The sequence below is a fragment of the Pseudorca crassidens genome, chromosome 9 (assembly GCF_039906515.1).
Source record: "Pseudorca crassidens isolate mPseCra1 chromosome 9, mPseCra1.hap1, whole genome shotgun sequence".
Lineage (NCBI taxonomy): Eukaryota > Metazoa > Chordata > Mammalia > Artiodactyla > Delphinidae > Pseudorca > Pseudorca crassidens.
In genome coordinates, this window is record NC_090304.1 from 100,775,019 (window position 1) to 100,790,064 (window position 15,046).

Sequence of the window (15,046 nt, forward strand, 5' to 3'; positions counted from 1 at the left end):
TCTTCTTCTACCTCCTCGAAGTTTGGGTCTTAACTGAGACTCAGTTTGCCCATAGTAAAGAAAGGTGGGGGCAGAGGACCAGAGGTCTGGAAGGCGGCCACCCTCCCAAGGCTCAGGCCTCTGTGCTAGGGGTGACCCCTGTAGGAAGGAGAAGCCGGACGCCCAGCCAGCGAGTGGCTGGGCCATCACACCAGAGACCCAGCCTGACTCCGGGCGGGAACCATCACAGGGACAGCACCCATGCGGCTCAGAGCAGAGGAAGAGACCCCCCCAGCGCTGGGGGATATTGGCTGAGGGCGGGCCCCATCTGTTCTGGGAAGCCTTGGTGAGGGCAGGACCTGACTGGAGAGGCTGGGTGTGGGGCTCAATGCGCCAGGCCTGGGAGGGCCTTGGGGTGGCCGAAGGGCTCGTGCCGAGGTAACAGAGGAGAGGGTCCCATTCTTGGAGATTGTGTCTGAGCCCTTGGGCCAGGGCAGGGTCCTGGGAGCGATGGCGTCCTCCCTAGTCATCAAAGAAGGATAAGAGGTCAGACGCCAGAAGGGGGAAAGGGGAGAGTTCCCACGTGCTTTGTCTTACTCTCGCCTCCCCTCTTCTTCAATTCTCCTTAAAATCTGCCCACAGGAAGGATGGTTCAGCCACCGCCCAACCTCATCCGTTAGATGAGAGCTGCCTGAATTCCCAAGGAGAGCCCTCATCTTGGCACAGACCGGGGACACTTACTTGATATCGTTGGCCGGCTCCTCTAGGGCCTTGCCCCGGCGTTGGTACAACAAGACCAGCCCAACCAGGAGCCCCAATCCAACCACGGTGCCCACAACAGCTCCAGCAACCACCGTAGCCTCAGGCCCTGGAAAAACCTTGCCGTCAGAGGGGGACTCTCAGCTTATTCCCTGGCCCTTTCCAACCCCACTGCCCCACTGCCCTACCACCACCATACACATTTTCTCTCTTTGTTAAGAAGAAGGTGACTGTCAAGAAGAAAGTGGTCACTGACCAAGTACCTGCATGAACATTTGACCAAGACAAGCTCCTTGTCCTGTTATAATGAAAGGCCTCCTCCCCTCTCTTGCAAACCCACCCCACCCCCCCATTGACCAATCTTCTCCTTAACCACACTTACCCCTCACTGACCTGTGCTCACTTTCAGGGTCACATTGCACTGGGCACTGCCCACCTCATTGTGGGCCTTGCAGATATACACTCCAGACATGGAAGTAGAAAGGTTTTTGAGGTTTAAAGACCCATGGATGGCATCTGTGGACACAATTTAGCCGTCAGTCCAGGGATCCTCTTTCCCATAAAAAACATCCTGCGCCTCCTCTGGAATGTCCTCTTTGACTCCCTGGGACAGACTCCCTGGCTATCCGTTCCCTGAGGGAAGGGAGAGGTGTGACAGCCAGTGTGCTGGGTTCTGCTCCCAGTTGCCTAACTGCTGGCTCAATACCCCTCTCCATTTCCACCACTCAGTGTCCCCAAGTGATATCTGAAAGGAGGCTAAAGAGGAAGTGATGCCCAGAAAAACCAAAATCCAATTTTTACTTTTATTTCTGAATGGCGGAGAGTGAGAGAGAAAGGACATTGAGTGAGGAATTAGAAAACCTAGGATCCAGAATTGACCAGTCTTCTCCTTGGGAAGACTGGTCAATTGACTTTAAGAAAGTGACCTGCTATCTCTGGGTCCCAATTTCTTCATCTGTAAAATGGGGGTAATACGACCTACTTGATTGTGTTGAAAGGAATATATGAAGTAATCTAATGATTTTAACAGTTAAAGTTTATTGGCTGCTTACTCTGCCCCAGAGACTTAAGTTCTTTACATGTACTAACTTAGAAAAGTTTCACAACAAACCTATGAGATAAGCTCTATGTAAAAATAATTTTAAAACTTTTATTATAAAAATGGTCAAATGAAAAGTAGAAAGAGGGACGAAATAAAAATCCATATACCCACAACCTAGATTCAACAGTTGCTAACATTTTGCTATACTTCTTTCATTTCTCTTTCTTCTGAGACATTTTAAAGTAAATACTTCAGCATGAAACTCCAAAAATAAGGAAGGACAGTATCCTACATAGCCACAAGACCATTACCACACCTGATAAATTAAGACTAATTCTCCAAAAAAAAAAAAAAAAAAAAAGACTAATTCTCCAAGAGCATCTAGTACTCCATTTTAAAATTGTTCCATCGATTATCTCAGTCAAATTGAAAAAAAAAGTTCCAATTGCCCCCAAATGTTTTTTATAGCTGGTGTGTTCAAATCAGGGCTATTGATATCCCCATTTTACAGATGAGGAAACAGAGTCACAAAGTCACACACCTGGTGAATGCAGATCTTCTAGCCCCAGCGCCTCTTGAGTAACCTGTCTGCAGCACGTGCCACACCTGGCAGGGCCTCTTTCTCCAGCCCCTCCCCCGCCCCCCCCCACCCCCGCCAGTGCTTTTCAGCATTGACTCCCTTGGCACCCCGGCCCCTCTGGCACGTCATCTTTCCTCTACCCCAGCCGCACTCTCAGTGTCTCCGGAAGTTCCCTCACCTAAAACAGGTGCAAAGAAGACCTGGGAGGATGGGGGCGACCGCACCCACTGGTATTGGGCAGCGGGCTTACTCCTTGGGGACTGGCAGCTCAAGGTCACGTTGGTCCCCACGTGGGGCACGCCCCGGAGGCGGCAGGATGGAGGAGCTGGAGGAACTGGGGGAGGAGAGACAGGTTAAAAACTCACATCCGGGGGCCAGCGGCTCCCCTCCCCCGTCACACGGACCCCCGTCCCACACACGGACCCCCGTCACTCTGTTTGCCCCTCCCCCAACCTTCACAGTCGCTTGGGGGAGAGACCTGCCCGACCTCCCACGGGTGCCTCTCACTTACCCAGCACATTGAGTTCTAAAGTCTTGCTGCTGTGACCTCGAACAGTGCCTTGACTATCTTGCAAGTTCACGGAACAGAGGTAGGGTCCGGAGTCTTTCTCCTGGAGGTCCTGCAGCCGCAGTGACACATTCCGGGAGGGCATGGGGTAGACCAGGGATGCTCCAGGTTTGCTTGATGTGACCCCACTGATGTGCGCCAACACCTGGTGGGCGGGCGTCACACCTCCCCATTATTACTTGTCTGCTCTGTGCCCAGGGCTCAGCTAGTCCCCCTCCCCCAAACTGGGGGTCTTCAAATGCCCCTCACCTGCACCACCCCCTCTAACCTCTACCAGTTCTCCATTCACCCCTGTCTCTCTAGCTACTGTCTCACCAACCTGGGTGCTCTGCACCAGAACAGGTCCTGTTCCCCTGGGCGCTGTCTCTTCATCTCCCACTTGGGGTGTTTAGAAAGTGGTAAAATGGTTGAGGGATAATGTAAATAGGGGGTAATGTATGAAAGAAACTTAGACTGCAGGGGTAGAGCCAAGAGAAAAAATATCCTTTTAATTTTTCTTGAAGATCCCCCCCCCTCAGTGTATAAGCCCATGCCCTACCCCTGCAATCTAAGTTTCTTTCATACATACCCCCTACTTATCAAATGACCTCCTGAACACACTTTCTAGGACCTTGCAAGGAGTCTGGCAAATAAGCAGCTCTGAAAATGACGTTTCCTTGGCTTCTGGGTAAATTTGCCTCTGAGTCTTCGTCTGATGTCAGGAAGGAAGATAGGTGAGAGATTGTAGGAGGACATGTACCCTTGCCTCTCAAGGAGGTTATATGGGAGCCGCGGGACAGATAATCATTTGGAAAGAGAAGCGGCCTGTGACAATGTCCAAAGCACAGATAATGTGAAAGCAGGAAGATGCTCAACTTTTAAAAGTTGTGTGATACATGCTCTAACCCTTCCTGTTTCCTATACCCTCAATCCTCACTTTCCCCCTTGCCCGGCAAAGTAAAATCCTTCTCCACTTGTCAGTGTTTGGTGTGCTCGAGTTCTAGGGAAACCTGGGAAAAGGAGAATTCTTTGGGGAAGCCTCCAATATCAAAACAAAAATTGAACCGGTGAGGTGGACCTTGCTTTTCCCTGACACTCCTTCGAGTCAGCCATCCCCTGGCCACCCCTCCCACCGTTGCCCGCTCTTCCCTGCTCCCCACCCCGCCCCCGGCCCCGCCCCACCTCCGGCGTAGCGAGCCTCCGGCCGAGACGATTTCCCTCACCTGGCTCATATTCATATTCTTCCCTTCCAGTAAGAACCATATCACGGTGGGCACCTCCCAAGGCTTGGGCTTGGTCGAAGCTTGGTCCCCTTGCAGGGTGTACCACGCCGGGAGCACCACTTCCTCTCCCTCTACCGCCCGCAACTTGGTGAGGCCGGCGGGCACGTGCAGCTCCACTTGGGCCCGCGAGGGGGGCGCTGGGGATGAGAGCGAGGAGGGTGAGCGCGGAGCCCAAGGACCCAGCTCAGCGCGGCGGCAGGAGAGGACGAACCTCGCGGGGTCCCGCCACCGTAGGCCTCGAAGACTGCCCAGGGCCCGCTGGCCTGGGATCCCATTGTCAATTTCATCAGCGCTTCTTCTCCCCAGCCTCAGCCCGCTGGCTTGCAGCAGGGATAGAATCCTGTGTCTACGCATTTATTTGTACCCAGAGGCGCAGATTTCCGCGCACCAAGAGGAGGAGGGGAGATTTCCAGCGAGAAGGGAAAGACATCCAAGAGGAAGGGAAGAGTTAATACTTTTTATCTACCCTCTACGTAGGCCACTTGCTCCCCCAATTTTCCTGGGCGGAAAGGCGCCGGTCGGGATCAAGAGCGTTCCCATCCCCTGCGTTCTCAAACAGATGTGCGGAGGGGGGGGGGTGGGACGGTTAATCGGTTACCGATTAACTCCGCGGCTCCTTCTGAACTACTCCGAGCCAGGGAATCTGGAGTGGCCCAGCGCCTAACCCGGCCCAGTGACTGCCCGTGCTCCCCGGCCTCCCGCTAGGTTCCCACACGTGGGCTTCCCCAGGAAAGTTCCCAAGGGCCCTTTTGGGGCCCAGGGGATCTGGGCGGGTCGCAGGGAATCCTGGCAGAGCTAGAGGAGAATGAAGGTCCCCTGACAATCAAGTACAAAGCAATCAAGTACAGAGCTTGCTTCTGCCTGTGACTGACCTTCAGGAGGTGGCCTGGGGTGTTGGTTTCAAGGAGGGGGCTGTCGAATCAAAGCTTGCATCATGGCGCCCAGGAACACTCACTTATTGCCCTCTGGAGAGGCAACGGAGCAGCCAGTCAAAAGCCCTTTGGGGGAATAAGCTTGGGCTTGTCCGTGGCCAGGCCTGAGGATGTTGGCCGCCCTAGTTCCTAAGCCCTGCTCTCACTGAGGCCCTGAGTCCTCGGCCTCAACACTCTGCCCTGGAGTCTGAGATGCCACCTCCACGTGGTGATCAGGGGGCCACCGCTCGGACAGCGGCCGCACCCGGGTCCGGCTCTCCACCCTGCTAGAGGCCGGCTGAAGGCCTCTAAGGGCCCAGGAGTGGATCCGGCCAGGATGCACACCGCCCCCATGGCTTCCTGGCTGCGTGTCTTTACAGAACCCCCAGTCCGATTCCTTGGCCTTCTTAGCCCCCCCCTCCCCATTTCCTGGCAGGTCCCTGTGGGCCAAGCAGGAAACTTGTGCCCGGTGATAAGCCAGAAGACAATGAGGAGGGCGCCGCTGGACCGGAGGCTCTGCAGGCAAAAACAACCTCTGCCTCAAGGAGCCTGACACCCGCTCAGGACCAGCCCGCCGGCTGGGACGCGGAGAGGCCTACGGGTGGTGCAGGCTCTGGCCCAGCCTTTCTGCCGCTCACCCCCAGCGGCCAGACACAGTTCCCGCCAGAAAGCGGCCGCGGTCCCGGGAGAGGGATGAGCCGCCTCCTCCCTGGGCCCCCCGCGACCTCCCTCAGGTCCTGCATTTACGAGGTCACTTTGCCAAAGGTAGAGGGGTGGTAAATCAATAGTAATGCGGACACATTGGGGTCTGGGCAAAGGCCAGCTAGGAGCTGGAGAGGGCCCCAGGCTTCGCTGCCCTGGTCCGGGGCGTCCGCTGGAGCAGAAGCCCCTCAACTCTTCGGCCCTTTCTGCTCCCAGGAGCCACAGGGAGAGGCAAAGGGGGTGGTTGGGTCTGAGTGAAGGAGATGGGAGCCGCCCAGGAAAGGGACCCTTCTGGCCCACGCCAGACCAGAGCGTGGGGCAGGCTAGAGCGCAGGAGAAGGAAAATGGGCCTGCTCCCCAGGGCTACTATTTTTAGTCTCCCTCTTTCTCTGAGAAACTCCCCCCGCGGGCTTCTCACGCCCCAGGGGCAGCATCGCTGAGCCACCGAGGAGCAAGGGAGCAGAAGGGCCTCGGCGGAGAACCCTGTCGGGCAGAGCCCAATAGAGCCTGTGCCACCCAAAGTGCTGACCATCCCGAGGGCCATTTAACCCTCAGTGGCCCCCCGGGGGCGGCCAGGTAGGGATGCTGAAGCCTGGGTCTTCAGTATGAAATCTGGGGCTCAGAGTTAGGATAGAAAGAGGACGGGTTGCCGGAGAGCTGCCTGAGACACCCTAGCTGCTAACTTGAATTCTTCTCCCTTTCTTCAGAGATCCCCAGCAGGAAGGGGGATGGGGAAGTTGGGGGTAGAATGCAGAAGGGAAAGAGGTGTTGATGTTGAAGCTGGGACAGAGGGCCTGAGAAGTTAAGGGATCCTGGAGCAGCCCCACCAAGGGGCTGGTGGTCTGGTCTTGAGCCCCACTTTTTCTGGGGACCCTAATACTTCATGCCCCAACACCCTTGCAGCACAGACTGGGCTAAAGGAGACACGGGTAAAAGTTAGGTGGGCCCCATCAGTGTGGTTGAATTTCACTCTACATTTTTCCAAGTCTTACTTGCCCTGGCGACTTCCAACCTGAGAGAAATGAGGAGTTAAAGCTGACCTGGACAAACCCACCCTTCACCCTCATTCCAGATCCTTGAAGAAAGATGGCAAGAAAGCCTGGGAGGCAGCATGTGAAACAGCTTATAATGAGCTCAGTTCCTGTGGTCCTTTGCTCCCAGATATTGCACTGGGCCACCCCAGGTCCTGGGCGCTCCTGGAGCCCTTCAAACACTCCTCAAGCACTTGCTCCAAGGAGGGGCCCTTCCTCTCTGACTCAAAGGCCCTCTTCTCTATTTCCTTTGTCCTTTTGGCTCTGGGAGCCAATGGGGGTGGTGGACCTCTTGGGGGGGGGTCACAATTCTGCTCCTCTAGGCATTCAAAGCCCTCCTCCATTTCCTGTGTCCCAAATGACCTCACGGTCGTGCTTTGGGGGCACCTCCCTTGATTCCCAGGCCAGGAAGCAGGAGGAGGGGGCAAGTGGGAGGATCTGGGCTGGGGAATTGAGGTGAAGTGCGTGTGTCAAGCCCGGGAACCAGGGAATTCCCCAGGGGCTCTTGCACATCAGTTTGTGGTAGGGTGGGGGTCAGGAGGGGGGCTGGAGTTAAGTCCTTAAGCTCTTTAGCCAGTGTCTCATCCAGCAGCTCAGCTCATCCGGCTCTGCTGGGTGGAGGTGGGGAGTGGGGGTGAGGAATGGTTCCAACAACTCACCCCAGGCAGTGCCCTAACCCTCTCGCCGACCACAAACACACCGCACCCGAAGTGGGAGCTGTTCCCCAACGCAGCAGGGACACAAGTGGGGGGAAGTATAAGGGCGGGGAGGGAAAGAGTCAGAGACGGGAGTCCTGTCCCACCCAGTTCCTCATCAGTGCCCAAAACCACCTCCCTCAGGGTCGGACTCACCCCATCTCTCCCATCTCATATCCCCTCCAGGTCCAGGGTTTCACTCACCGAGAGCAGTCAGCCCCAGGAACAAAACCCGCAGCAAGCTGGTCGCAGGGGACCCGGGCAGGGAAACCATGGCCTTCCCTGGCCCCGACGGAGTCAGGGTCACCGGCTCCGGGACACACCAAGCGACAGGTGCTGGGGCCGCACGACAGCCGGAGCAGAGGCGGGAGCCGGGCCACTGACACCAAGGGCGGCTCTGGCCAGAGTCTGCGTTCGTGTGCCGGTGGTGGGGTGGGGACCGATGGGGACTGGGGGCGGGGCATTCGAGGGGGCGGAGAGGTCGCCGTCCTCGCGGGCGGGGCTCGAGGGTGACCCGCCGCAGGGGGACGCTCCTCGCGCTCCGACGGCCGGCTCCGACGGCCGGCTCCCGCGGCCTCCACCGAGTCAGGACGCAGGGTGGGGTCGGGTGAGTCGTGGCGCCCTCACAGCCGGCCGGGGGCAAGGGCAGAAGAGAAGAGCGCTAACTCTCAGACTACGCCATAGCCTTCCCCCTCCGCTAAGTGGGGTAGGAAGGAGGGCCAGGAAGGAAGGGAGGTTTGGGGATTATCCGACGTCCAGGGGCCACCCGTACCCGACACCCTAAGCGGCCGGGGCTCCCGCCCGACCAACCGGCTCCGAGCTTGGGGGTAACGCGTTCTCAGCCTAAGCGGGGAGGAGGGGAGCCGCGTTTTTCCGGGGCCACTGGGGCTCCGCAGTGTGGGGCTTGAGGCGGCAGGAAAGGTCCAGAGTGCCGGCCGCGCGGGCCCGGTTCTGCTGCCCGAAACTACCAATTTCCCAGGGCCAGGTGCGGGTTGGGCCTCGGGAGCGGGCAGGGAGAGAGGCTCAGGAAGGGAGGCGGCCACGCCCACGCCCGCACGTGCCGCGTGGCCCCGAGGCTGCGGTGGAGGATGCGCCGGCGGTGGACCCGAGGACCGTGTTCACCTGTGACCGGAGAAGACGGGGCCTCTCAGCAGGTTCTCGGAGACTCCCTAAAACCAAGACCCGAGGGTCACCCGGAGCTTGCGCCGCAAACCCGAGCAGGGAAGTGACTGGCGCAAGGAAACCCCAGGAGCTGAGCAGGAAACTGAGGAAACAAGATCCCGGTTCCCCGCTTAACTCATAAAGGCTTTTGCCTTATGCAAACTGGGGAGGAGGGGGCAGCTGCGGGAAGGTAGACTGGACCAAGTCCCTCCATTTATTTATCCCCATGTCTTCGCTGCCTCCCATCCCTCCTCAGGCCCGCTCTGATCCTTTAATTCCCGGGACTAGATCATGTTCGGGGTGAAATTTAATTTAACCGTCCCTCCCCGCGCCAGCCGGTCACAGGCACCTCTGCGCCCTCTGGCGGCCGCAGCTCTCTTACAGAAGGGCACGCACCCGTTCTGGCTTCTCGGTCGGACAGCCAAAATAAAGATGCTTCAAACATCCCGGCACGGCTCAACCACAGAGCAAAGGTCACCAAGGACAGAAAGCATAACAACGAATCCCTGGCGCTGCCTGCTCTAGGTGACAGTTGACTGGGTAGAAAAGCAGCCAGGCCTCCTGGATTCCATTTACTCCACACGGCCCTGCTCTGTTTTAACACTGAATGTGGTCTTTGAGCCTGCGCTGCCCAAGGTCTTTTTCTACACAGCGCCCCGTAGACCCTCTCAGCTGCTTCTTCCTAGTGTGACCTGCCTGGCTGCTCTTTAAATACCTGCCATGCAGTGGCTTTGAGAAATGGCTATGCAAACACTAGACTGCTCATGCAACCCTTGGAATCTAGTATTTGGCGGCTCAGTGACAGCAAAGGCAACAGGAATAGGTAACTGCTAGTCTCATATCCTTACGCAGGGACCTACAAACTTGGAATTGTCAAGTAGATTGTGTGTGTGTGTGTGTGTGTGTGTGTGTGTATATGGGGGGGAGGGTGCTGTTGGTTTGGTTTGTCTAGTCTATCACACACTTTTTTTTTTTTTTTTTTTACTTTGGTCTTCACTGCAAAGCACCTCTTGTAAACATCCCTATTTCCAGGTCAGGCCTAGGTTACCCCAAATAAGTAATTCCTTCCAAAAACAGCAGTACAGTGCTCTTGGTTGTATCCCAGGAGCACCAAAGCATCTGATTACAGAGGCTGTGCTCATCCCTATCAAGTGCTACGTAAGGCAGGGAGGGCCTCAACATTCACTCTCAGTAGCTAACGTTCCAGAATTTGCACCCCAGATAATTTACAACATCAGAAGTAAAGATACAAATAAAGATTTGTAGGCAGTGCCAGTCCCTTCAGGACTCTTCCACTGCTCTCACCCAATCAAAGAATTTTCTATACTATCTCCTACTCCAGCCACTTCTTTTCTGCTGACCCTGAGGCAGTCAAGTGGTAGAATTTAGCAGAGCAGTTCTATTACTTTCTGGAAGTTTTTGCTGAGATGCAGTTTAGGGTGAACATTGCTCTCTACCCTTGTGTAAAATGGGAAGGTTAGTGCGGATGATCTGTGAGTGACCTGAATAAACAGGTTGTGTGCAAGAGCTAAGTTCATAGTTTCATATGTTAAGAGACTTGCAGCTCACTAGTGTTTCTCCCAGTCATACCTCATCTTTTATCTCTACAGTATTTTTTAATGCTGATTCTTACATTTGAATGTAGTGTCTCCATCCTCCTGGAATCAGTTATAAGGCTTCATTAAGGTCTAAATAGTCTTTTTGTTTTTAGAAATGCTCATATAGTTATCTGACACCCTGCTGTCCTCTTTTCTAGATTGTCCTGGCCAAAGAGAATGGATATTCAGTATCAGGAAGGTACTTTCTTTCCAAGTCACCATTTTCCAGTGCCCAGCTTTGTCCTCTTGCCCCTACCCCCCACCCATCCCAAGCCACATGGTGAAAACACATATTGGATCAGGCTTTGCCATACACTCTGTGCTGCTCACAGTGGTCCAGCAATGCCCTATTCTCAGTAACGTTAGGTAGATCTCAGACATCCTCACTAAATGTTCCCAATGTTCTGCCCCTGCTAAGTAACTAACAGCAGTGAAAAGCGGGATGGGGGAAGAAATGAATGAAGCATAATGTTAGTTTTAGGGCTGATCAGTGGCAAAGTTTGGGGGATGCCATGTACTACTCCTGGTGATAATGCTTTTTCCTGCAGCACTTGGCACTAATATTATGAGATTATTGCTACAAAATGGTCAATGAAGCCTCGGTCTTTAGGACTATAATTCCAAGTTCCAAAGAAGAGCAAACTCATGAGAATTTCCTAAAGCCCATACCTAGAGCCTGTGCCCAGGGAGAAGAGGTGCTGCACTCAAATATTCCAGGATATTTATTTATACTCTCCATGAACTAGCACCCACTTTTAGCAGCTCACATCAGGAAACAGCCAACTCCATAAACCTAGACTCAAATGACATTAATAAAAGTCATCCCATTGGTTATAAGCTCTCTAGTCACTAGAAAAATAAATAAGCATCAACCAACCAAGAGGTGTCAGAATGAGAAAAACCACTGATTTAAGACAACTCAGGTTGCAGGAAAGAACATTTTTTAAATCAATATGCAATTTTATTTTCAATAGTACAGAAAAACGGGGAGAATTATAGCTCTTACCTGGATTTGCAGTCCATTTAAAGTAGAGTACCTGAGAGATGCTGGGGGAATCATTAAAGATAAATAACCAATCTAACAAGTCCCTGTCATGAGACCAAAGTGACCCTTGACTACTCCACTAGTAAGGTAGTTCTTAGCCAAGAGTACTAACCTCCAACTGGAGTGCTAGTTGACCCACAGAAATCACTGAAAGATCTAAATGTGATAGTTACCCTCCTAATGGACTGATACCTTACAGTTTCCTATCCTATGGGGATCACTTAAAATTTTTGTTTGGATGTTTCTATTAGATCTTCCCTCCTTTTTTACAGGAAGTATGATGACATCAATTCTCCACCTGTGCTCCTGAGAGAGCTGCCCCTGATTACTGAGTGTAAAGATGAGGAATGAGAGTCTCTTACAAATTCATGTACGTAGGGCCGAAAGGAATATCCTTTTGTAGCTTTTTAAAAAGTAGCACAAAATGAAATGTCCAATGACCTTTGTTACTCTGACAAGAGATAATGACATTGGTCAGTGGGGTACAGAGAGTGAAAGGAAGTGAAGCTGCCCTACTCTGTTGTGTTCATCCCTAGCAGTAAAGTCAGAGCACAGTCCCACTGCCAGTGCGACCACACTCTGCTACAAAAAGCTCCACTAGTACGCCAAGAGGCCAGGAATTACTTTAATGATTTTTTAAAAAAAAGTTTAAATGGCAGCACAACCATAAAGTTGGTACATCACAGAAACAAAGGTCTTTGCAGGCAACACTGATTGGGAATAGCAAAACACTTGATTGGTGAAAAAAATGAAACTCTAAATTATATACAATAGTAGCTAAGGGTAATACTGAAAAACAGTCTTATTTACTGTGACTCAAGATTTAACTTGCCATTATCTATTGCTTATTTATTCAAGGTTGTAAATAATACTTATATAGAGACATAGAGATGTGTAAAAATGAAACATCGTGAAAAAAATACAATTTTTCAATTTCATATGAAACTCAAAGTATAAGTTTTGTCCAATATGGAATGTACCTACACTTGTTTACATCAGGGCTCTAAAATCCATTTAAAAATTGATTTTTGTTTTTAAAAAAGAAACAACTGACCCACCATGCAAGTCCGCTGTATAGCTTGCTGGCTCAAAATGAGCATTTTCAGGTGAGGTCTGTTTTTTCTGCCCAAAGTCTACTATGATTTCTTAGTTGTACTGGCCCGATCGTGGAAAGAGTTTCCATGAAGTCTGATGGCAGCATCCGGATGAGGGACAGTCTGGGTAACAGGATGTGAGTAGAGAAGAGAGAGGTAAGAGCCCAAATCCTTATGAAGGATGACATTCAGTTGTTAAATTTTAAGGGGTAGCCAATGGCTTTTTCCAGGCACTCAACTAAAGAGCCAGCGGAAAGAAAATCCCTCTCTACTTCTACAAATTTGATATAGATGGATTTGGGGGAAACTCCAGGATCCACAATACAGTTCTGAGACAAGAACCCATTAATACCGACCCAATCTTTGCTGAAGGTTTTGGTATTTGCTTGGAAATGTAAAAATAAGCATTGCTGCAGAGTCCTGACCTCAGCGATCCCGAGGTAGCAATAGATAATTCGGGTAGGTTCTATTTCCACCTGTAGTGAGGCTTGTGCTGAAAGGGTTTCCAAGTCAACCCGGCCCTCCTTTCCTGGGTCCACGGAATGTCGCTCCACATGGGGCGAGGGGGGCCTCTCAATACACTCTTCGTAGCCAATGGCATAAAGGCCTGGGCTTTTGGGAATGCCTCCCGGCAATAAATACTGAACAACGTTCCCACCGGTTGGTTTGGAGTGGGCAATGGGTATCCAGTCAACTTCCATGTGCAGCTCCAGGCACCGCGCTTCACTAATAGTGATCTCCAAAAACTTGTAGTAAACGTTTTTCCAGTTCATTTTCTGCACTCGGGTCATGATGATCCGTCCCTCAGGCTTCTCAGAATTGAAGTACTCCCGGAGTCGCTTGCCAAGGGGCACCTGGGAGCTGATCTCAGCATAATGGTAACGGATATCCTCTTTCCAACGGGTGTTATAACCAATTCCAAAAATGGCCAGTTTATTAGAGAGATGAAGCCTTGAAAAGTCTGTCCAGCTCTGAAACAGTTCCCATTTCAACTGTACTGATTCCAAAATCTGTATGATATTCTGCATGATGTCTCTTTTCCTGGAAAGAGAAATGAAAGTCAGATTCTTCAGGTGTCTAGATGAGCACTGTCCAGTAGAAGTTTCTGCAATGGTGGCAATGTCCTGTGTCTGTGCTGTCCAATATGTTAGCCATTGCACTTAAGATGTGGCTAGTGTGAGTGAGGTATTAAGTTTTTAATTAATTTTAAATTACATTTAAATAGCCATAGGTGACTAGTGGCTACCATATTGGACTGCGCAAGTCTAGATAATCATAGTATTAAAATCTGAGACATGCTCACCCTTAGGAAGTTCCTAGGAACTAGTGAAAAACTGCTTTCCATTACTTCTGAAGTCTGGCTGTATTCCACTTAGTAACTATTGATACATAAGACCCTAGGATTTCAGAAACCAAGGATCATGTACTTTTTAAAGTGGCTAGTATAGTGCATATGATGACCTTCAGACCTAACTACCAAAAGCAGGTGAAGGATGCTGTATTCAGAAAAGTAACCAGTAGGTATCACTTAAAAGAATGAACACATTAATTTCTAACTTGGAAATTCTGAAAGTTCAATAAGTTTGGCCCATACATGCTGGCCATAGGAAAATATACAACTGATTATGACTATTGATCTGATACAAAAACATGAAAAAAGGACATTTTCTTCTATTTGTCTGAAATACATTACTATTCTCAAATTTAAAAGAACTGTCAGTTTAGCACAGAATTAAGATCTGAGAATTCAGATGAAAAAGTTCCATTATTAAGCTTCAGTTTTAAGAGAAAAAAAATTCCAGATAATGAATTGAGATTTTTCTAAAATATATTTTATAAAGGGAAGCAAAAGTATAGAAATTATTTCAATTTTGATTTGGACAGTTAACAGAAGAAGACAAAGTACAGGGAAATTCTTGTTTCACGTGCTGCTTAATTCATGTAATTCCAACGGATACTTCATGATGATTTGTACATTTATATGAGGATATTTCTCAGGTAGGGTACATCTTTGATGTTGGAAGACTGAGGTTTGTTAAGTATCAACTTAGCAACAAACAATTACACTCGACATCAATCACAGGTTTAAGCTACAAAAATACTCAACTACCACACTCACATACAATCAAACACAGGCAAGAAAAGAGGGTGTAATGGTGGTTTGCTAACAGCTTCTTGGAAGGCGACAGATCCTGGAAACTTTATTCTTAAATGCTCATACCTTCTGGAAGAGCTTTTGGAACAAACTGGGGAACCTTCCACATAGTCATTCTCTCTTACTTTCCTTGATTTTCTTTTCAAGATGGCAAAGAGCTAATGTTTTGTTATCAGTTGCTTCTTGAACCAAAGACTGCCCTGGACTTATCCTCCACACTTTAGTTTGTCTTGAAAGCTACTCAGGTATCTAAGTGGCCATCAGGATGAAATCACTGCATTTCTGGAGATTGCTTCTCTTCTCAGAGTACACAAAGGCACTCGATCACTTTTCTAATATTTAGATTGTGGTGCTTGTGAGGCTAAGACATAGGACCATGTTTCTGCATGGGTCAATGCTTTAAAGAAAAATTATCTTTCATAGCTACCATTCTTCCTGTCCTCTTTTAAAATATTTCACTGATC

At 50.8% G+C, this 15,046-nt stretch overlaps 2 protein-coding genes across 6 annotated transcripts in view; both read right to left on the reverse strand.

Moving 5' to 3' along the window:
* Window positions 1–36: 36 nt before the first annotated feature.
* On the reverse strand, window positions 37–7,951 carry ESAM (endothelial cell adhesion molecule). The gene is made up of 7 exons (XM_067751418.1): window positions 7,734–7,951; window positions 4,131–4,327; window positions 2,872–3,073; window positions 2,539–2,694; window positions 1,132–1,254; window positions 721–847; window positions 37–501 (listed from the first exon to the last, which is right to left on the reverse strand). Exons 1-7 carry the CDS (start codon window positions 7,801–7,803, stop codon window positions 186–188), a joined length of 1,191 nt encoding a protein of 396 aa, XP_067607519.1. The 5' UTR covers window positions 7,804–7,951; the 3' UTR covers window positions 37–185.
* Window positions 7,952–11,944: 3,993 nt separating this feature from the next.
* Window positions 11,945–15,046, reverse strand: part of MSANTD2 (Myb/SANT DNA binding domain containing 2) — a 28,717-nt gene continuing 25,615 nt past the window's right edge. For 4 of the 5 annotated variants that reach the window (XM_067751421.1, XM_067751420.1, XM_067751423.1 and 1 more), the window contains one exon: window positions 11,945–13,468. In XM_067751421.1, the coding sequence (XP_067607522.1) occupies window positions 12,616–13,468 (853 nt within the window). In that variant the 3' untranslated portion in view covers window positions 11,945–12,615. The remainder of the gene's footprint in view (window positions 13,469–15,046) is intronic. The other variant, XM_067751428.1, reaches the window with a different exon arrangement.